We start from the raw sequence: 22,830 nt of genomic DNA on the forward strand, positions 1-22,830 counted from the left end.
TATGGGTAGGATCAACTTTTCACCTTCTGAAGGTTAAATTCTCATCAAAAAGCTTCACAGATTCCTGGCTGACTGAGGTGTGAATTCTCTAAGTATCTTGCTAGATTCTCATCTAGTACTAAATATGGTGTTTCATCTTTTGTTGGTACAATTTAAGAGGAGACAAAGGAGAGTTAATCCTCTTTTTCTGTCTAGTGAAGGTACTAAATAGGGATACTTAATAGTGTTAACTCAGGATAGACAGTAAAGAATTCCCTTTTCACAGGATACTGGGGTCCAGAGGATTGGGATGATGCTGTGTCCTCTCCCTTTCCATTAAGGTCTTTCCTGTTTTCGACCTAAGCATGTAATGACTACTTTAATCTTGGGGAGACCAGACCACTTGAAGGAAAGATCAGGCATTTATCTCAGTCTTTGCTTCCTTTTGCCTCTACCCAGTAGCTCCAAGGAAAATTGAACAGAAAAATTTGGTCAAATAAGGAAGTGCAAAAGTACTTGATCTACTCTGTGAGACAGTTATGTATTTCCTCTTCATAAAACATAGGCTTAATAAACACAGGGTTGAATTCAGTTCAGGCTCTCTGGACCTCTGAAATTCAGAATGTTGATTTTATGCAGAACACAATAACCTCAAGACTGATGTTGGATCATTTATGTAGGACAGGCAGTTAGAGGTTCAAGTTTGCTGAATTGAGCCCTAAAGATCTTGTGTCCACATGGAAAAAGCTGCCAGACTCTTAGAGTGGGGAGGACAGCCCATCTTCCTTCTGTTCAGGAGAGAACTATTTGCCACATGCCCTAGAGTCATGATGGTAAACCTATGGCACATGTGCCAAAGATGGCACAGAGAGACCTCTCTGTGGACACACATATGCCTTCCATGGCAGAGTTAATTACTAGAAAGGTAGAAGAACTTGGGGTAGGGGGACTGCTCCCTTACCCTCTCTCCACTGTGCATCCTTACCCCTCAGTACTCACTCCCATTCCTGAGTGGAGTGCTCAGGCTACTCTCCTCTCTTTCTCCCTCCCCTGTCTGAGTAAGGGCAGAGGACACTTGGTTGCTGGGGGGCATGGTCTCTAAAAGGTTCTAAAAGGTTTGCCATCACTATCCTAGAGCCTTTTTGGTGAACCTATAGCAGGTGTGCTGGAGGGGCTGCTCCCTTCCCCTCTCCATGTGCACAAGGACAATTCTTATATCACCTGCCCCTCAGCCTAGCAGTCAAATGGGAACATTTCCTCCTTCCTCTGTCTGGAGTAAAGTCAGTTGTTCTTACATGCATCATGAGGGTTTCAGTTTGGTCACTTGCTCTCTAAAAGTTTTGCCATCACTGCCCTGGAGAATCAAAGGAGGAGATGCGATAACACCCCACACACACATACCTCCTCCTGTCACAGGGCTGGGACAGCTCTGAGCATGTTCCATCTCCATTATCATGACATTTATATGAGAAGACAGTCAGATAGACAGGCAGACATAGTGCAAAATACATTATTCACATTTGTTCTAAATGCAAGTTTAGGCCTTTCTTGAACCTCTAATATGAGAAAAATCACAATTCAAGAGAGCTGTGATTACTTCTGTTACAATGATTGGGAGAATCATGTGGCATAATTTTGGAGTTGTGTGTTTTTATTTTATCTTTAGAGCTCATTAAATAATATTTGAGTAAGTAGAGATATAGGATAGATGTATAATTTCATTGAAATAGGGAATACTCACGTGTATAGTTAGAAAATCTTGAAACTGTAAAACTTCATTATCCAGAATACTTTTCCCTTTGTGCACATTTGAGTCAATTCACATAACTGTTTATAAGTTCTGTAGCTCCTCCCTATAGCTCTCTTCTTTCATGACAGGATCCTGGGTATCGGTAGTTCTTTTATTTTAGTTATTAATTAATAAAAGTTTAAAAATAAAATTTATAGAATATTAATTTTAATCTTTACATTTTGGTTTACCACAAAGAGAATTTTCAAATATTTTTTAAAGATAGAATAGATAAATTTTTTCAAGCATGCTTTTCTGCCAGCCCACCTGCTTTCCACACCATCTGCTTGAACCAGCTCTCCTCCCACAACTGCTGCTGCCACCCACCACCAGATCTTGGGAGTGGTTTCTCCTCCCCCTGCATGCTCTTGGGAAGAGTGCTCAGCTGCAGTCTCCCACTGATATTTCTGATTCAAGTGTCTGCACAGAGGGTGAGATTCTCCAATTTTTGGCCAGTCTTTTCCCCACTCCAGGTGGGTTTTTGAGCCTGTGCTAGCCATTTTTCAGTGAGGAAAAGTGACACCATGCTATTCAGCCCCACCCCCTTCTAGTTTATAAGCTGAATTTCTTAAACTGACCCTTGGCACCCGGGTTGCAACTCAGGATTTTTTTCACAGGAATGGGGAGCCCTCTGCTGTTTTTTTTTTGAGGGCACATTAACACAAATCAATGGATTTTAGATTTTATTTTTCTGCCTCCTACCCAAAACATCGACAACTAATCTTTCTTTCATATGAAAATATGCTATTGTTCTCCGTTGAAGTTTTGCCCTTCTTTGAGTTTACTCTTTAAATAAAATCCATTCAGTCTTCCCTTTTTTTTTTTTTGGAGGAAAAATGCTTTTACAAAGCATGCTAGGAACTCTCACAGAACAGTTTGAATTGCTTGATCTCTAACTAGTGCATATTAGTTCTTGTTTTTTTTTACTAGCAGTTTGTATTTGCACTGCATATTTCCCATTTTGTTTGCTTCTCAAGAATATGCAACAGGCTAGGGGGCAGCTGGGTAACTCAGTGGATTGCAAGCCAGCCCTAGAGACCGGAGGTACTAGGTTCAAATCTGGCCTCAGACACTTCCCAGCTGTGTGACCATGAGCAAGTCACTTGACCCTCTTTGCCTAGCCCTTACCACTCTTCTGCCTTGGAGCCAATACTCAGTATTGACTCCAAGAAGGAAGGTAAGGGTTTAAAAAAAAAAGAATATGCAACAGGCTAGACTGCTTAAATTAGAGACCAAACTGAAATATTCTGACAAAGTGTTATGGGGTTCAGATGTGTACCCCTGGGGTTCAGGAAGGATACCTTTGGCAAGAATGCAAGACTCCAAAACTTAGCTTAAAAACAAAAAGAGAAATTTATTAGTTTAGGAGGCAATGTTGAGAATGCCCAGGAGGATAGCAAGGTGGAGCAGCAAGATGGGGAGCAGTTCCTTGGGAAGACAGCATGAATGGAAAGGCTGCTCCCCTGAGGACAGCATAGACGGAAAAGCTGTCTCCCCAGACGACATCAGTTCTGGGGATTTTATACTCTTTACAACAGATGCTATGTCATGGTGTGGACATGACCTAGAGGCATAAAGATTCCTTAACAAAAAGATATCTTGAGATATAGCCTGATAGGATCTAGGTGTAGCCTGGAGGTGCGTCTCTCTGTCCAAAATAGTTTGCCTGAGTTTCTGGGGGTACAGTGCCCATGTCAAAAGTTTTGATATTCTTAAATATTCTCAACACACAGAGTAGAAAATCCTGCCCATTGCTTCTATCAGAAATTTCCAAGTTCTGACAAATGAAGTGCAAATAGTTAATAAATAGTGCGGAGGGGAATGAACTTTAAAAGAGATCTGGAAGTTTATCGTTTCCTAACTACTTTTAGTTTATTAACCTCCATGAGAGTAAAAGAAGTCTATTGGAATTGGAGAAAAGGATTTTTGACATCCCTGCCTATGTCTTTGTTACGCTTATTTTATTTGCTGATTGCTTGTGTTAAGAGTTAATTTTTTTAAAGTTCATATGTTAATCTAATCAATATCTTTTTGATATATTGAATCATTTCAAGCTAATGTTTTTGCCTATTAGATATATTCTATTATATTGATTTTTGTACCTTTCCCCTCTGACTGAACTTAAGAACATCATTATGAAAGCCCATAAACACCTTTTTCAGAGGCAAAATCATAACTCATTAGGGGTGTGCTGCATTTGTCACATAGATAATGATGGATGGACTTCATCAAAACTGGTTACAACTTGTATACAACCTTTAGAGAATTTAATGAGCTAAGAATTTCATTTGCAATTTTAAGAGGTCTACAGAAATTACTTTAGATATCTAGGAGATTTCTGGAATGATATTTAAAATATATATGCATACATATATTTTAAAAAATGTTGAACTAAAAGGTAGAGAACCAAATAGATGTTCCTACCTAGCCTAGAAAGGCTAACTGACTTGCCCAAGTTAATACAACTAATTAGTGGAAACTTACAACTAGGTTCTAGAACTAGAACTTGAATCCTAATCTCTTTAATTCCAAGATGGTTTGATTGCCAGTTGTATGAAACTGCTACCTTTTCTTCCACAGTGACCTGAAATTTGTTATTGGGGCACTGAAAATATTAATAGAAGAAGATCAGGGATGTAGAAAAAACATCCAAGCTATCTTTGAGCAGGTAAGACAGCACAGTTCCTCCCCATTAATCAAGTTTTATTGAATGTTAGTTGTGTTTACAGTGATAAAAAGTGGTGGAAAGCAAAGCAGTCAGTGAGAATGGTGCCCATAATAATGCATGAAATAAATGCTTCCTATTTCATTCATCCATTCTTTTGATCAGTCCAAACAAAACTTTTCAATCTTACTAAAACTCTTCTTGGCCTAAGAGGACTGCTTTATGAAAGGTGAATTGACCAAAACTCCCATATCACTACTCTCTGCCTAGTTCTACTTAACACTCTTTAGAAAATCCAGTATGGAAATCATTTGGGAACCCCAGCCTACTACTACTACTAATCCATGAATTGTGTCTACTTGATCAAGAGAAAGGATCATCGGCTGGGGTATCCTTCTTCCTTGCTTCCCTTACTCCCTTGCAGCTATTAACTACTCTTAGGTCTTAAGATGTGAATCAGTAACTTTCTTCCTTCTGAAGTGAAGAAGGCCCACCAGGCTTTTTTTATTATTATTTTCTCTGTGAATGTGCCTCTGAAGTCTGCTAGAATGTAGGCTTTACAATCGATTTCCCCTACTTTTATGCTATCATTGTAACTACTAATTGAAGTACCTCTGGATGTGTGCAAAATGCTGCTAAGCTCTGGAGACATAAATAGAAAAAATGAAACATTTCCTGATCTTGAGACACTCTTACTCGATACTCTAAGTGGAAAGTACAACATTTAAAATAAGGTTCAGCTGAAGCACAAGATGGAATGCTTCAGAAGTCCTGGGGTCTCAGTGGTAGAATGGATGGAATGGATAGCAAGCGCCATTTGGCAAAGATTTCACAAAGATTAGTTAGACTGGTTCTGCCATCTATCACATCAGTAAATTCTTTTTGTATTTGAGGATTAAACCCAGTGTCTCGGTCACATATTATCAAGGCTTTCCTGTTGTCATTGGATAAAGTCTAAACCCAGTACCTTCCATATTCTGACACCAGAGGGTTCCATACTTAATTCCCAGAGTACCATAAAATAATTTATATACATATATATATATATGCATATATCTATATCTATATCTTTGTAGTTATATAAATCTTATATACCCAGAGCTTAGCTGAGGACCAGAAGACCAGACATGGAAGAAGCTCTTAGTAGGGAATATCATTTTTCCTTTTTTCTATACACATGTAAATCTGTGTCAGTATATACATATATATGCATATAAATGCATGCACACATTTATTTATATATGGGTATGTGTGTATGTGTCGATATCTATACCTCTATCTAAGGCCAGGTTACTTACTCATCAGACCTGCCCTACCATTCTTCTAGTTTGCAAAAGGGCTTGTCACTGTAATTTCTCAGCTATTATGGTATTTCCACTGACTGTTTTTGAACATCTCTTGGAGTCCATTTTACTAAATTACAATCCTCCTAGAAGCAGAAACTGTCTTTCCCCCTGTATATACAGAACTATGCAGGAAGAGAAGCTTCGTTTTGTAGTGTTAGGAAGTGATATGTATTGAAGTGGTCCCCCTGATGTCCATCCTGGATGTCTGAAGCTCACCAGGTCAGTAACATCTTACTGCTTTTGGCAGCTTCCTGCAACTAAATGGCAGTGAAGGTGTCACCTTGCCTTGAAAAACACAATTCTTAACTGGGAGAGCTTTTAAGCTTTGGATTCTATCCCTAACCTCATTCCTATCTACATGCCTATCTCTTTCCCTCTTCCCATTCCCATCCATGTCCCCATCTCAGTTCCCAAACCTATCCCTGTCTCTAATCTCATGTAAATCTCTCGTCCTATCCTGATTGGTTTTACTCAATAGCTACTAGTCATGGAATTTGTGCATATGTTTTTGAATGTAATAGATCTTAAGGGGTCATTTGAGAATAAAGAGGTCAGATAAGTGGCTAGCAGGAATAAATGAGATGGTTGTGACTGTTGGAGAGGAAAAGGATTGAATAGCGTGTAATTAATAGATTTATTTTGGTTCATTTGGTAAATTTCAGGCTAACATTTTTCAAGACAAATATAAAGACATGAACACATACAAAGTGAATATGGAACAGAAACCTGATGAATCAAATAAAGAAGGCACATTTTTACCATTGGCCCCAGAAGAAGAATTATTACTAGAACAATTTAAAATAAAACCTAAAGAGATAAAAAATGAAGATTTATCACCAGGGCAATTATTAGCCCAAGGGGATTTCAATTCAGGTAAGACATATATCCTTGCCCAAAACATTTGACCCTAAAGTTTTCTGATAGAAAAGAGAAATTTGGAACAAATGTTTCCATCACTCACCGAATCTCTGGTCTCTATTCCTTTTCCCTTCATATCTCTAATAATGAGAAAGCTAGCTGCTTTATAAGGCTTTCTCAACTATTGGTGATCCCTCTCTTGGTGATTGAACTATAAGGGACCTTGGAAATATTCTACTATAACATTTTAATTGCTATAGAAATCTATCCTATATGTATGTCAGAATGTCATTTAGCTTCTGCCTCAAAATATGCAGTGATAGGAAACTAATTTTCTCAACATCCAGGCCACACTATTGCTAAATTACTTAAGCTTTTAGAAAAGATTTCAGTACAATTTTTTTTGCTCAGGCTTTTTTTTTATAATTTAGTCCTTTTCCCTTCTTTTGAAATAATACAGAAAAAGATCTTGTTCCTCTTTCCCTATTACTATCCATTTGACCTATAAAATCAACTTATTTTCCACCTAAGACTTTTTTTTAATCTCTATGATCATGTTTAGCCTGAAAACAATCTTTATATGATTTCTTATTACATCGTTGGGACATGGTTTTGTTTAGAGTCTATTATCCATCCTACTTTAATGACATCCATTTTGGTTTATCAACATTCTGTTGGTCTCATTGCAACAAAATCTTTTTTTTAATTCAATTACTTATAGGAATAATTTTGGCCATTTCTTTTGACATTTTAAAATTCAGATACCCCCATCTCCCTTTCCCTACCTGAGGGGGTGAAGAATCTGATATAGGTTATACTAATACTATCATGTAATACCTATTTCCATATGGTTCCCATCATGATAAAGACACATAACACACATATTCAATAGAAATTTCATGAAGATTTATAATATAACTTATAATTTATAATATAACTATTATAGTAGAAGATGTCAAGTTTTGATCTACACTCAGATTTTTTTTTGTAGCTTCCTTGACCATTGATAGTATGTTCTTCATGTGTTACCTTTGAAGCTTAATGTAAATGGTTTAGTCCTTCACAGTTGATCATTGTATAATATTTCTGTTATAGTCTTTAGTTATAGTGGTTCTGCTCACTTTTTCTGAATTCATCCTGTTCATTGTTCCTTATGGCATAATAGTAATCCATTACAACCATATTCCACAGCTTGATCATTCAACCACTAAATAATGGACAACCCCTCAGTTTCCAATTCTTTGCCACTATAAAAAGAGCTGATAATAATATTTTGGCACAGTTAATTCCTTTTATTCTATCTTTGATCCATTTGGGATCCTGAACCTTTAGTGAGATTCTTGTATAGACCTTTGGGTATTGTTTCATATAAGTCTCTAGAATGGTTGTATCGATTCACACTATCACCAATGAAGTTTATTAGTGTTCCAATTTTCCCACCTCCTCTTCAACATTTATCATTTTCCATTTTGGTCATGTTAGCTAATCTGAAGGGTGTGAGATCATTTTTCAGAGTTGGCTTAATTTTCATTTCTTTCATCAATAGTGATTGGGAATTTTTAAAAATATGACTATGTAAAGTTTTAATCTCTTCTGAGAAATGCCTATTCAAATCCTTTGACCATTTCTCAATTGAGGAATGTTGTGTATTATAAATTTGACTCAGTTCTCTATATATTTAAGAAATGAGACTTTTGTCAAAAATTGCTATAAATTTTTCCTCAGAATTTGTTTTTTCATTTCTAATCTTAAGTACATTTGTTTTATTTGTGCAAAACCTTTTTAATTTAATGAAATTAAAACTCCCTTTTAATCAAGTATGCCGATGATTTATTTATTTTATTTTTTCATAAAACAAACTATTTGTCTTATTTTATTAGTTCTATGGTTTTCTTACTTTCAATCTATTCATCCCTTGCTTGATTTTCATGACTTCCAATTTGCTGTTTAATTGAGGATTTTTAAATTTGTCCTTTTCTAGGATTTTTAGTTGTATCACCAATTCGCTTATGACCTGCTCTTTCTCTACTTTACCTGATATAAGCAATAAGAGATGTGAATTTTCCTCTAAGTACGGCTTTGGCTACATCCTAAAAAATTTGATATGTTGTCTCCTTATAATCATTGTCTTTAATGAAATTATTGATCGTTTCTATGATTCATTCTTTGACCCATTTATTCTTTAGGCAAAAATTTGTTTATATCTATCATATGCCATATGCCATAAATTTATTTATTGGCAAATAGAGAAGGTTTCCTATTTTAGCTATAAATATCACTTGTATAAATGGTTCATTAGAAAACACCTTTTTCCTGGGTGCCGTCCATTACTTGCATTCCTTTTGCACTGTGAATCTGTGAACATTTGGAGTATCACTGTCATTGCTAACAGAAGGAAATCTGGTTCAGCCTTATGAATCTGAGATCTGGAAGAATGAATACTGGTGAATTGAGCAACAGTTGGAAAATGAATGCTGTAGTTCAGGGGCTGACTTTTTTTTGGCTGCCAAGTACCAACAATTAATATGATTGTTGTTCAGAGAATATTAGAACCTCTAGTGTGAGGGCTTGCTGAAAGCTTTTCAGGGCTGCTTATCTACCTTTGGTGTCTACTTGTCACTCAGCTCTCACCTGTGGTTCCAAGAAGTTGTAGCATGTGGAGCAGCCTGTTAAAACTGAACAGATGGGTTAAGTTAGGTTGATATCTACTCCAGGCTTGTGAAGACCTCTTCCTGGAATAGGTGGATGAGAAAATTTGCTTCAGTAGCCATGAATGTAGCTGAAGTAAGCACTGTGGAGTGCGTAGAGTTTGGTTGGACATCTAAGACACTAAAGTCATTTAGGTTCAGTGTCAATCATCTAGGTTCAGTGTCAGTCATCCAGACTTTTGTCTTGCCACAGGATTTAGATGATTCTGCAAGAAAGAGTGAGGCTGACAATTTTATGCAACTCACTTAAATCCAATTCATACACAAGTTAAGATATTATTCTGTGATGTCACTGGTACTTTTCAAACATAAGGATCACCACCACCACTGCCAACTGATTAATCAACATTTTTGACTGTCTCATCCTTTTAAGTCTTCTTCAATCTAGCTTTATTTGTTTTAAACTGCCCTTGCAGCGGGACTAGTATTTTCTTGGTAGATATTCTAGATCATCAGTCTTAGAAGGAACCTCAAAGACCACCCACTTTAATCCCTTCATTTTGTAGGTGAGAAAAATGAGGCCCGGAGAAGATATTCAGATAGTTACTTTCCCAGCTGTGACTTCATGGCTTCTGGCTCTAAAATCAAGGCCAAAGGTAGGTTCTTCACTTTATAAGATGTCTAAGCCTTGGTCAGCAATAGTAACCAATGAAAGATTGCTGTTGTCCCTTGCTAATCCTAGTAAAATATTTGTGTACTGTTGTACTCATTGAATTATTTATTTTTCTTAGAGACCCCAATAAAAAAAGAAAAAGAAGAAGATGAAATAGTAGTGGAGGAAGAGATTATTAGCACTGGAAAACCTACAGAGGGAAAGGCTAAAAAGAGATTTTCCTGGTTCCGGTAAGAGATGTACTTTTTATATATGGATAACAATATTCTTAATAAACAAAACATTTTATTTCTCCTGGAATTTACCTCTTTGGCTACTGTTTGCTATGCTTTTGCCCATTTCTACAAAAGAACATTATTTATATGAATTTTCTCAGTTGCTCACATCTTCCTCAAATGGGTGCTGGCATAGAGTAAAGGTGTCAAGTTCACAGTTTATGGATGTGACCCAGAGAGATCCATTTCTTTTTGAGTCTGATAATAACAACTTAGTGGGAAAAGTATAGGACATGGAATCTGAGTTATCTGCATTCAGACTGGAGTTTTATCACCTAGTCATGTGTTCAAATTCAAGTATTTTCTGATCAATAGGTTACAGACTTCCCATCTATAAAATATTACCAGTTGACATCTAGTGTTACTTCAGATCTAAATCAGTGACCCCATCACTCCTTACAAGACAAATCATGTATTAGTTGTGGTTAATGTGGAGGAGGAAGAAATAGAGAAATGATATTGTGCCATATGCACACATATTTAACTTAACTGGCTTCCATATCTAGTTTTATATTTTTACCTATAGCGCCAAATTTGATCTTGCCCCTTCTCTAATACATGTGCTGACATAGCACGTATCCTACAAAAAGTGTAACTCCAAACTCTTTTAACATGTAGCTTTGTCTTTTTTTTTCAGAATTGAAATTCATGAAATTTTTATAGTGTGCATCTATTTAAGATCTTTTTTGTGTCATAGTAGAATGTATTTTTGTGTTTTAATAATTATTTCCCTCTCAAATGTTGTATGATTCTAGCAATATCAAAGAATGCAAGCTGTGGAACTTCTTTCATTTTAAAAAACATGACAAACAAGTAAAGAATGTGCACAAGTGGGAAGAAATTGATCAAGAGGTAAATTTTCATTATGTTAAATTTATCAAAGAGTGAAGTTTGTTTCCCCATTTAAATTACTAGAGAGTGAGCTTTCTCTTAAATTAGAAAACTATAATTTACCTTGGATTGAGGAGTTAACATTCTGTCATAATTATTAATCAGTATGCATAGGAATAAAATTACCTGAGTAAGGAGCAAAAGTACCATAGCGGCAACTGTTTGGCCTTGAAGTCTCTTTTTTGTTCCCAGAGATCATTCAAGAACCTCTCTCAAGAAAAGGGAATGATTAAGAACTCTTAAAACATTTGAATTCTCTGTATTTGGATGTTCTAAGGACAAAGGATAATTGATTCAACTTTTGGCCTCAGAATATTGTTGGCTGAAAATTTTCTAAAATTATGGCACATAGTATTGAAATACACTTAACCTAGAGAAAAGTGCAAGTTGAATTGTTATGGGCTGATGCAGGTAGGAAGTGATAACATATTAGGATAATTTTCCCTCCATGAGACAGAAGGGGTCTTTGAAGGGGCTGTACAATATTTAAAAAATAACAGGTAGGTAAAATGGTAAAAGTTTACCAAGAAATACCACTGTCGGTTGTTGGCAAAATAAGAGGAGAGATTGCATGTGTATGTCTTCATTTACTGTGCCTGTGTTACTGAGCAAAAAAAAGAACATGAGAGCCACAGATGGGCCAATATGACAATGAAGGAAAATAATAAATGTTGAAGGGGATATGGCAGAATTGGGACACTAATGCATTGCTAGTGGAGTTGTGAATTAATACAAGCATTCTGGAGGGAAATTTGGAATTATGAGCAAAGGGATTTAAAAGAACACATTTGATCCTTTGATCCAGCAATACCACTGCTGCGTTTGTACTCCAAAGAGATAATAAGGAAAAATGCGTATACAAAATATTCATAGCTGAGCTCTTTGTGGTGGCAAAAATTGGAAAATGAGGGCATGTTCCTCAATTAGGGAATGACTAAACAAATTGTGGTATATGTTGGTGATGGAATACTATTGTGTTATAAGGAATGATGACCTACTTGATTTCTATATGAACTGGAAAGACCTTCATGAACTGAAGCAGAGTGAAATGAGCAGAACCAATCGAATGATATATACTGAAAGTGAAACATTGTAGAACTATCCAACATAATGAACTTTACTACTAGCAGCATACAATAGTCCAGGACATTCCTGAAGGACTTATGAGAAAGAATGCTATCTATATTGAGAGAGAGAACTATAGGAATAGAAATGAAAAAGAAAAACTTAAGACTTAACACTTAGAACTTGTTTATATGAATATATGATTTGGGGTTTGAGCTCTATGGTAAAAATGAATAATATAAAATTAGATATCAAGGGATAACATTTGTACAATCCAGTAGAATTGCTTATTGCTTCTGGGAGGGGAAAAGGGAAAGAAAATGAATCATATAAACTTGAAAAAATGTTAAAAATAAAAAAAAGAATATGAGGTATGAGGTCAATTGAGAAAATATCTATTGATCTTCACACACATATTTTTACACATACATAAATAAATAGATACACATGTACATATGAGTAAGTCCAACTAAAGATTTTATCACCCACCAGGCATTAGGAGGTATTTCTGACCTGCCCAATTTTGTTTGTGCTCTAGCTAGCAAGAATACAATTCTGAATTGCCTCAGATTAGGAATTCTTTGGAATCCTCTAAGGATAGCCCCATCTCTTAATAGATACTGAAAAAGGACCCCCACAACACTGTCTAATGGAGATGGGCATATTTTTTTCAATTTTCTTTTACTTATAAAATAATAAATGGCAATAAAATACAAGCTTTCCTCCAAACCTAAAGGTGACAACATCGAATATATTTAACATTTGTAATCATGATGGTCAACTTGCCAAAATCTTGTAAAAAAAAAGTAAGATTTGTTTCCATTTACTTTCTAGAAATATTACCCATCAGTAGAAATAGACAAAAAACTAGGATGCACTTTAATAGTTCCTGACCAGTTTCTCAACTGATATGGTAACCTCAATTGGAAAGTTATGGATATCAGACACTGGAAGAGGGAATTGGGGACTTGAGGGTTCTTTGCCTTTATAAGAACCATCACTAGATTCTAAAGTTAGCTAACACCTAGCTAATCTAACTTCTAGTCTTAGAACCTGATGATGACTCCTCCTCTGCCTCCCATGACCCAGAAACCCCAGCAGCTCCCACCAGGCCAAGTTGCCTCAACTTCCTTCCTGGGTGGATATTGGGTAAAGTGGCCTGTGTTCCTGGCCAAAGAAGAGACAAAACTACCTGGGTAAAGGTAGATTTTAGTTCAATTTATTTTGGCCATGGAGAATAACTGAATACACTTTGGATGTAGATAATTTTCCTCTCATCTTGTCTTAACTTGGAGTAGGTGGAAACATTTTAGTATTAATACATTCCCTTACAAAGTCATCACTCCTTAAGTGAAAATATATCGAGTATTTTGCCTGTTTTAGAATAATGCTATTTTTAAAAAGGCTCCAAAGTATTTTCATTGCAAAAAATAAAGTTTTTTCCTGGTTTACAAAACTCACTTCAGATCTCTTGTTGTTCTGTGAAGTTTTGACATACAGATGAAAGAAAAGGGTGGTGGGGATAAGAAATACAGCAGCCTTGAAAAGCAAAATTTATAAAAAAAAACGAACTGTGAAATGAGGGATGATTTTGGAACAAATAGTCTCTAAGGCTCCTTTGAGTTTTTGCTGTCTATGGTTATACTAACATATAGCCATGGAAGCTTATTAAATATTGTGTCTCTTGACCTCTAGGTATTGGATGATTACTGTCCTTATTCTACTGAAGCCCCTAAAACATTGCCAACAGAGTGGACAAATATTGAAGTTGGTAATTGGTTATGGAGCATTGGAATGGAGGAGTATGTTGTAAAATTTTATTGTAAAGGAATAAATGGTGAAAAACTCCTTACACTGGACAATCGCTCTCTAAAAGTAAGTTCAAGAATTGACTTTATTTTTTACAATCCATTAGACAACATATATATATATATATACATATATATATATATATATAATCACTAATTTTATGGAGAGAGTATATAAAACATAATACAAAAATGGGAAATCCTATATATGATCTATTTGCCAATCTTATGGTTTTAAGGAAATCATGTTAACCTCCTTTTGAATGTAGTATCAAGGGAGATTTCTTTTTGATTGTGATTTGTTAAATTCCCCCCTCCCCTTTTTAGTATTCCTAACATGTGGTCATTTCTTTTTATTTATATTTATTTATTTATTTTTAAAAACCTACCATTCCATCTTGGAATCAATACCCATGTATTAATTCCAAGGAAGAAGAGGAGTAGGATCTGGGCAAGGAGTGGGTGGTGAGTGACTTGCCGAGGGTCACACTGCTAGCAAGAGTATCAAGAGTATGTGAGGGGGAGCTGGGTAGCTCAGTGGATTGAAAGCCAGGCCTGTAGATGGGAGATCCTGGGTTCAAATTTGATATCAGACATTTCCCAGCTGTGTGTGACAAGGAAATCACTTTAAAAGACTGATATATATTAATTTAAGGTCACCAAGGAATTCAGCTATGTAATTCCTAAATGAAAACTCAAGTCAGCAGTCAACCTTTTATGGAGTTTAATTACAAACAGGAGGAAGAAAGATATTAGAGATAGAGAGAGAGGGAGAGAGAAAGGGGAGAGAAGGGAATAGGGCTTAAATTCCTCTTCTGTTTAGGCTGGGCCAAAAGGCCCAAGCCCCTAGATAGCTGAGGCAAAGAAAAGAGATCAGTCCCTATCACTCACGTGACCAAAATGGAGAAACAGTCTCAGGGGCTTCCACCTCCAGCTTCCTTCAGAGCTTCTCAGAGCACCATCTCTCAGAGCAAAACCTTTCCAACCAACCCCCCCTAGTCCTCAGACCCCGCTATCTTTAAGGAAACCATCCAAGTTCCCTCCCCTCAGTTCTCACATCTACCAATCACTGTCCATGTCTTCCCTGTGCCAATGGTGGCTCTAGCTTAACCCAGGACCGCCCAGAGGTCTGTGGCTTTGCACATGTCTGTCTGTTGAAGGTCATATTCTCAAATAATTAAATCTTGATCCTTTGCTGCAGCCCTTCCTAAATCCTGTTACCCTGAGTATGGTGGAGATTGGAATAATTAAATTTTGATCTATGCTGCAGCCCTTCCTAAATCCTGTTAGGACTGAGTAGGGTGGAAATTGTAATTTCCAAGACCTGGTTCTGTCATTCCAAGTATCTCTATTGTATCAATTCTAAAATCAATCATGACTCAAGGAACTTCCTGTTCTATGCTTAAGCATAGGTCAAAGCCCTTTCCATTGTTCAGCAAAAGGTTTCTGTCCTAACGTAATCTTAAGAAGGGAGGAGGAGGAACCTCCCATGCCAATGGGGTTCACATTCCAATAGCCTATCAGTAAGAAATTTTCCAAGTATGAAATTTCCCAATGGTGAAATTTCCAACATTTATAAGTCTAGGAAATTTTAAGGTTTACATGTGTGACCATGGGTAAGTCACTTAATGCCCATTGCCTAGCCTTTACTGCTCTTCTGCCTTATGACCAATACATAATATTGATTCTAAAGTGGAAGATGAGGGTTTTTTAAAAAAAGAGTGGTTGGGATTCCGGGTAAACATGGTGGTAGTCTAGAAGCACGACTTCCTCTTCTCAGTACCCACTCATAATAGACTACCTCAAAAGACCAAAAACCCAAATTCATAAGAATAAAGAGACTCTACAGTAGGGACCAGCATTAAAGGTATGTGGAATTTAGGTATTTCCACACTATAAGGGGGTGAAAAAGCTCCCTTCAAAATGTGAGCTGATCTAACCTCCCCCACTCCACCTATGGAACCAGAGTCAGAGCCAGTTTGCTCCTGAATCAGCGAATGAGTAAGAAGCAGCTCTAGGTCCTTGGGAACTAACTAAGACCACAAAAGACCTACCCCTGAGAGCAGCTACATGTGAAACCCCAGCAGCCTGAAAAGCACAGACCATGGGTGCTCCTGGGAAGATATCACAGAGAAGGGAAGCAAACAGCAGAAGCTGCGGAGATTCGGGAGCTTGCCTCGGGCAAAATCCTTGCTCCTTAGCTCCATACACAGAGTTCCTTCCCATCTCACTCAGATTTCTGACTAAAATGGGAAGGAAAAACCTCTACAGTGATGGTAAATTGTGACCAGGAGGAACAACCTCCCTCCAAGGAAAACAAAAAGAAGTTATTGATCCTGGAAAATTTTTACAGAGGAAAAACTCAAGCTACAAAGGAAATACAAGTGGCAGCTTCCACACTAAAGGACCACAAAACCTAGAACATGATAGGCAAGAGAATTGGGTCTTCAACCAAGGATCACCTATCCATCAAAATTGACTATATACTTGCAGGGGAAAATATGGGCATTCAACAAAATAGAAGATTTCCCAGTATTTGTAAAGAAAAAAACAGAACTATAAGTGGAAAGTTTGATATCCAAACACAAGATCAAGAGAAACATGAAATGGTAAATAAGAGAGGGAAAAGTGGAAAAAAAATTTTTATTCAAACTTTCTTTTTTAAGGGCTTAAATTAGATCAAATTATATGTATTAATATATGGGGGAAATGTTATTTGTAACTCTCAAAAATTATATTCAATATCATGGTAATTAGAAGAATCATTCACAGGAAGAGACTGGGGCATTAAGGGGCTATGAGATGATATGCAAAAAAGGGGGGGGAATCAAAGATGGCACGAAGAGATACTTCAAGAAATAAAATAAATAGTATAATCTTTATCACACAAAGATACAAATTGGCAGGGGAGGGGAAGAATACTCTTATTAGAAGGAGAGAAAGAGAATGCTAATAGGTAATACATGAACCTTACTCTCAGTGAAATCCATTCTGAGAGGGAAGAGAATCTAGACCATCTTTAATTCTATCTTATCTGACAGGGGATGTGAGAAGGGAAAACTAAGGTGGGTAGGTTGGAGAAAAGTACAAAAAGGGAGGTAAAGAGAGGGGGGAGGGAATGTAACAGACCCTAAAAAAAAGAAGGGAAGAAAAAGGGAGGCGCCAGAATGGGAAGCATATTAAGGGAGGGGATTAGGGGAATTGATTAAAAGTAAACCACCAGTTTAAAAGGATGTAGCAAAAGAAGAAAGGACAGAACTAGGAGAGGATATCAAAATGCTGGAGAATACAAAAGTGACAATCCTAACATTGAATGTGAATGGGATGAAATCACCCATAAAATGAAAGCAAATAGGAGAGTGGATTAGAATCCAAAATCCTACCATATGTTGTCTACAAGAAACACACCTGAGGCGAGTAGATACTCACAAGGTTAGAATCAAAGTTTGGAGCAAAACCTGTTGGGCCTCAAGTGATAGAAAGAAGGCAGGAGTTGCAATCATGATATCTGACAAAGCCAAAGTAAAAATAGATCTGATTAAAAGGGATAAGGAAGGTAAATACATCCTGATAAAAGGGAGTATAGACAATGAAGAAATATCACTAATCAACAAGTATGCACCAAATGGTATAGCATCCAAATTTCCAAAGGAGAAACTAGTGGAATTGAAGGAGGTAATAGATAGTAAAACTATACTAGTGGGAGACTGTAATCTACCACTATCAAATTTAGATAAACCAAATCAAAAAATAAATAAGAAAGAGATAAAAGATGTGGATGAAATCTTAGAAAAATTAGGGTTAATAGGTCTATGGAGAAAAATAAATAGGTACAAAAAGGAATACATCTCCTTTTCAGAAGCACATGGTACATTCACAAAGATTGACCATATACTAGATTATGAAAACATGGCAAACAAGAGCAGAAAAGCAGAAATAATAAATGCAACCTTTTCAGATCATAATGCAATAAAAATAATGATCAGTAAAGGTATGTGGAGAGCCAAATCAAAAATTATTTGGAAATTACATAATATGATTCTCCAAAATTGGCTAGAGAACAAATCATCAAAACAATAATTTCATTGAAGAAAATGACAATGATGAGATATCCTTTCAAAATCTATGGGATGCAGCCAAAGCAGGATTCAGGGGGAAATTTATATCTTTGAGTTCATATATTAACAAATTAAGGAGGGTAGAGGTCAATGAATTGGACGTGCAAATCAAAAAACTTGAAAGTGAACAAATTAAAAATCCCTAGAAGAAAACTAAATTAGAGATCCTAAAAATTAAGGGAGAAATAAATAAAAGTGAAAGTGAAAGAACTATTGTACTAATGTAAAACTAGAAGCTGGTATTTTGAAAAAAAAAACAAAATAGACAAACTCTACTGGTCAATCTAATAAAAAAAAGGAAAGAAGAAAAACAAGGTAATAGTGGAGATGAAAAGGGAGACCACACCTCCAGTGAAGAGGAAATGAAGGCAATCATTAAAAACTCTATTGCCCAATTATATGGCAAAAAATATGCTAATCTAGGTGATATAGATGAATGTTTACAAAAATATAAATTGCCTAGATTAACATAAGTAGAAATAGAATTCTTAAATAATCCCATATCAGAAAAAGAAATTGAACAAGCCATCAAAGATCTCCTTAAGAAAAACATCCCTAGGGCCTGATGAATTAACAAGGAAATTCTATCAAACATCAAAGAAAAGCTCAAAGTTCATTTGGAGAAGATTAAAGATCAAGGATATCCAGGGAAATAATGAAAAAAAAACGCAAAGGAAGGTGGCCTTTGTAGTACCAGATCTCAAACTATACTATAAAGCAGTGGTCATCAAAACAATTTGGTAATGGCTAAGAGGCAGAAAGGAGGATCAGTGGAATAGACTTGGGATAAGTGACCTCAGCAAGATAGTGTATGACAAGCCCAAACATCATAGCTTTTGGGACAAAATGTAAAATAAATAATTTTGATTACATCAAATTGAAAAAGTTCTGTACAAACAAAACCAATGCAACCAAAATTAGAAGGGAAGTAACAAATTGGGAAACAATCTTCATAACAAAATCTCTGACAAAGGTCTAATTACTCAAATTGACAAAGAACTAAATCAATTGTCCAAAAAAATCAAGCCATTCTATAATTAATAAATGAGCAAGGGACATGAATAGGCAATTTTCAGTCAAAGGAATCAAAACTATTAATAAGCACATGAAACAGTGTTCTAAATCTCTAATAATCAGAGAAATGCAAATCAAAACAACTCATACTTGGAAGATTGGCTAACATGACAGCAAAAGAAAGTAATGAATGATGGGGAGAAGGGGGTGTGGAAAAGTTGGGATATTTGCATTGCTGGTAGACTTGTGAATTGATCCAACCATTCTGGAGGGCCATTTGGAACTATGCCCAAAAGGGGCTAAAAGACTGTCTGCCCTTTGATCCAGCCATAACACTGCTGGGTTTGTACCTCAAAGAGATAATAAGGAAAAAGACATGTACACGAATATTTGTAGCTGCTCTCTTTTTGGCGGCAAAAAATTGGAAAATGAGGGGATGCCCTTCAGTTGGGGAATGGCTGAACAAATTATGGTATATGTTGGTGATGGAATTACTATTGTGCTCAAAGGAATAATAAAATAGAGGAATTCCATGGGAACTGGAACAGCTTCCAAGAAGTAATGCAGAGTGAAAGGAGCAGAACCAGGAGAACATTGTACACAGAGACTGATACACTGTGGTACAATCGAATGTAATGGATTTTTCCATTAGTGGCAATGCAGTGATCCTGAAGAACCCAGAGGGATCTATGAGAAAGAACAGTATTCACATTCAGAAGAAAAACTGGGGGAGTAGAAACACCGAAGAAAAACAACTGCTTGATTACATGGGTCTAGGGGGATATGTTTGGGGATGTAGACCCTAAAGGAACATCCTAGTGCAAACATCAACAGCATGGAAACAGGTTATGATCAAGAACACATGTAATACCCAGTGGAATTGCTCATCAGCAATGGGAAGGGCGGGCGGGGGGAGGGGAGGGAGGGATAGTATATGATTTTTGTAACCAAGGATTAATGTTTGAAATTGACCAAATTAAAAAATAAATAAAATGAAATGAAATGAAAAAAGAAAAGAGTATGTGAGGCCACATTTGAATTAAGGACTTATGTTGCTCAATTTCATTGGGTATTACATGTATCCTTGATCAGAACCAATTTCTATGTTGTTGGTGTTTGCATTATGATGATCATTTAGAGTCTACCTCCCCAGCCATATCTGAGTTAAGGACCTCTTGTTTCTAGGCCTAGCTCTCAATTTGCTAAGCCACCTGTCATTCTTTTTTAGAACTCTGTGCATTAAAAAAGAAAAAAAACACTGGTAACCAGGAAAGTAGTTTTGTCGTTTTTGAACTGTCAGATTAATTTCACTGAAACAGATTAAAAAACATTAATCATGGAAAATGGCAAAATTTCATTTCATTTATAGTAAATAGAATCTCATATTTTATAAGGCCTAAATTGCAAATCCTCGTTAGTATGATACCTTTGTCTTTGACTAGAGATACTTGATCCATGAAATATGATAACTTACTAGACAAAAAAAAATCTACTTGGATTCATTTCTTTCCTAAGAGAATAGAATTTTGAGGGGTTTTAAAGTATACTTTCTCTCATAACATGTTGTATTTGATTTAAGTTCCTTTAAGCTGTAAATGTCTGATATTCTGAGCCTTCAATTTTAATTTAATTTTTAATTTTAAAAATAAATTATTAATACATTTAAGTATTGATTGATTTTATTATTCATTCTTTTATTTAAGTAAACAGGAATGTTTTAATTAATTTAATTTAATTTTCCATTTAATTTTTTTTCAATTTGGGATTGTTTCAATAGCACAAGCATCATTGGACTCCCATCCAGATAAATAACAATTAATGCATGAAATTCCAAAACGTTTCACAACGGCAAACTATTACGGTAGTTCCTTAATGTATTTTAGGATTGTACGATGTAATTTTTTACTTCCTCCAGACCTAGGGAATATTTTTCTATTGTTGGAAAATCTGTGTTCTTTAGAAATGATCCTATAGCAGCTTCATTTTCAGGTTCATTATGTAAAGAATTAGAAAATCTATTCATCTGAATAAGTAGATGCAAAGTTACACTTTTAATTTTTCTTTCCAAAGGAAATCGAAGTCAACAGGAAGAAAGACCGCCGGAAAATACTTAAGGCTATTAAGAAAGTTAGAGATTTTTGGGAAAAAAATCATCATTTCGTCTTACTATAGAAATTGATGGAAAAAAGACACAGAAACTGAAAGATATGGCAAAAATGGAAAAAGCAATTACTTTTGTTATATTTACTTTTCATCATTTTACTTCTATGTTACTTTTGTTATATGAACTTTTAAGGGATTTTACTTCTATGTTATTTTTGTTATTATTAACTTTTAATCATTTCACTTCTATGTTACTTTTGTTATATGAACTTTTAAGGGATTTTACATCCATGTTACTTTTGTTATATGAACTTTTAAGGGATTTTACTTCCATGTTATTTTTGTTATTATTAACTTTTAATCATTTCACTTCCATGTTACTTTTGTTATATGAACTTTTAATCATTTTATTACTGTTACTTTTGTTATTATTAACTTTTAATCATTTCACTTTCATGTTACATTTGTTATATGAACTTTTAAGGGATTTAACTTCCATGTTACTTTTGTTATTATTAAGTTTTTAACCATTTCACTTCTATGTTACTTTTGTTATATGAACTTTTAAGGGATTTACTTCCATGTAACTTTTGTTATATGAACTTTTAAGGGATTTTACTTCCATGTAACTTTTGTTATATTTACTTTTAAGGGATTTTACTTCCATGTTACTTTTGTTATATCACCTTTTAAGGGATATTACTTCCATGTTACTGTTGTTATATGAACTTTTAATCATTTTATTACTGTTACTTTTGCTATTATTAACTTTTAATCATTTCACTTTCATGTTACTTTTGTTATATGAACTTTTAAGGGATTTTACTTCCATGTTACTTTTGTTATATGAACTTTTAAGGGATTTTACTTCCATGTTATTTTTGTTATTATTAACTTTTAATCATTTCACTTCCATGTTACTTTTGTTATATGAACTTTTAAGGGATTTTACTTCCATGTTACTTTTGTTATATGAACTTTTAATGGATTTTACTTCCATGTAACTTTTGTTATATGAACTTTTAAGGGATTTTACTTCCATGTTACTTTTGTTATTATTAAGTTTTTAACCATTTCACTTCTATGTTACTTTTGTTATATGAACTTTTAAGGGATTTACTTCCATGTAACTTTTGTTATATGAACTTTTAAGGGATTTTACTTCCATGTAACTTTTGTTATATTTACTTTTAAGGGATTTTACTTCCATGTTACTTTTGTTATATCACCTTTTAAGGGATTTTACTTCCATGTTACTGTTGTTATATGAACTTTTAATCATTTTATTACTGTTACTTTTGCTATTATTAACTTTTAATCATTTCACTTTCATGTTACTTTTGTTATATGAACTTTTAAGGGATTTTATATCCATGTTACTTTTGTTATATGAACTTTTAAGGAATTTACTTCTATGTTACTTTTGTTATATGAACTTTTAATCATTTTATTCCTGTTACTTTTGCTATTATTAACTGTTAATCATTTCACTTTCATGTTACTTTTGTTATATGAACTTTTAAGGGATTTTATATCCATGTTACTTTTGTTATATGAACTTTTAATGGATTTTACTTCCATGTTACTTTTGTTATATG

The 22,830-nt window shown here is 35.2% G+C and overlaps 2 protein-coding genes across 4 annotated transcripts in view; both read left to right on the plus strand.

Annotated features, from left to right (window-relative positions):
* Positions 1 to 21,544, plus strand: part of LOC103102669 (uncharacterized) — a 30,135-nt gene extending 8,591 nt beyond the window's left edge. The window contains exons 6-12 of one of the 2 annotated variants that reach the window (XM_056793297.1): positions 4,349 to 4,436; positions 6,442 to 6,652; positions 9,852 to 9,941; positions 10,077 to 10,188; positions 10,989 to 11,085; positions 13,885 to 14,064; positions 21,200 to 21,544. In XM_056793297.1, coding sequence (XP_056649275.1) covers positions 4,349 to 4,436; positions 6,442 to 6,652; positions 9,852 to 9,941; positions 10,077 to 10,188; positions 10,989 to 11,085; positions 13,885 to 14,064; positions 21,200 to 21,301 — 880 coding nt within the window. In that variant the 3' untranslated portion in view covers positions 21,302 to 21,544. The remainder of the gene's footprint in view (positions 1 to 4,348; positions 4,437 to 6,441; positions 6,653 to 9,851; positions 9,942 to 10,076; positions 10,189 to 10,988; positions 11,086 to 13,884; positions 14,065 to 21,199) is intronic. The other variant, XM_056793298.1, reaches the window with a different exon arrangement.
* LOC103098389 (uncharacterized) overlaps positions 1 to 22,830 on the plus strand; it is a 166,181-nt gene that overhangs the window by 66,209 nt on the left and 77,142 nt on the right. The gene's annotated exons all lie outside the window — the stretch shown is intronic.

Source organism: Monodelphis domestica, chromosome 4, assembly GCF_027887165.1.
Source record: "Monodelphis domestica isolate mMonDom1 chromosome 4, mMonDom1.pri, whole genome shotgun sequence".
Taxonomy (NCBI): Eukaryota; Metazoa; Chordata; class Mammalia; order Didelphimorphia; family Didelphidae; genus Monodelphis; species Monodelphis domestica.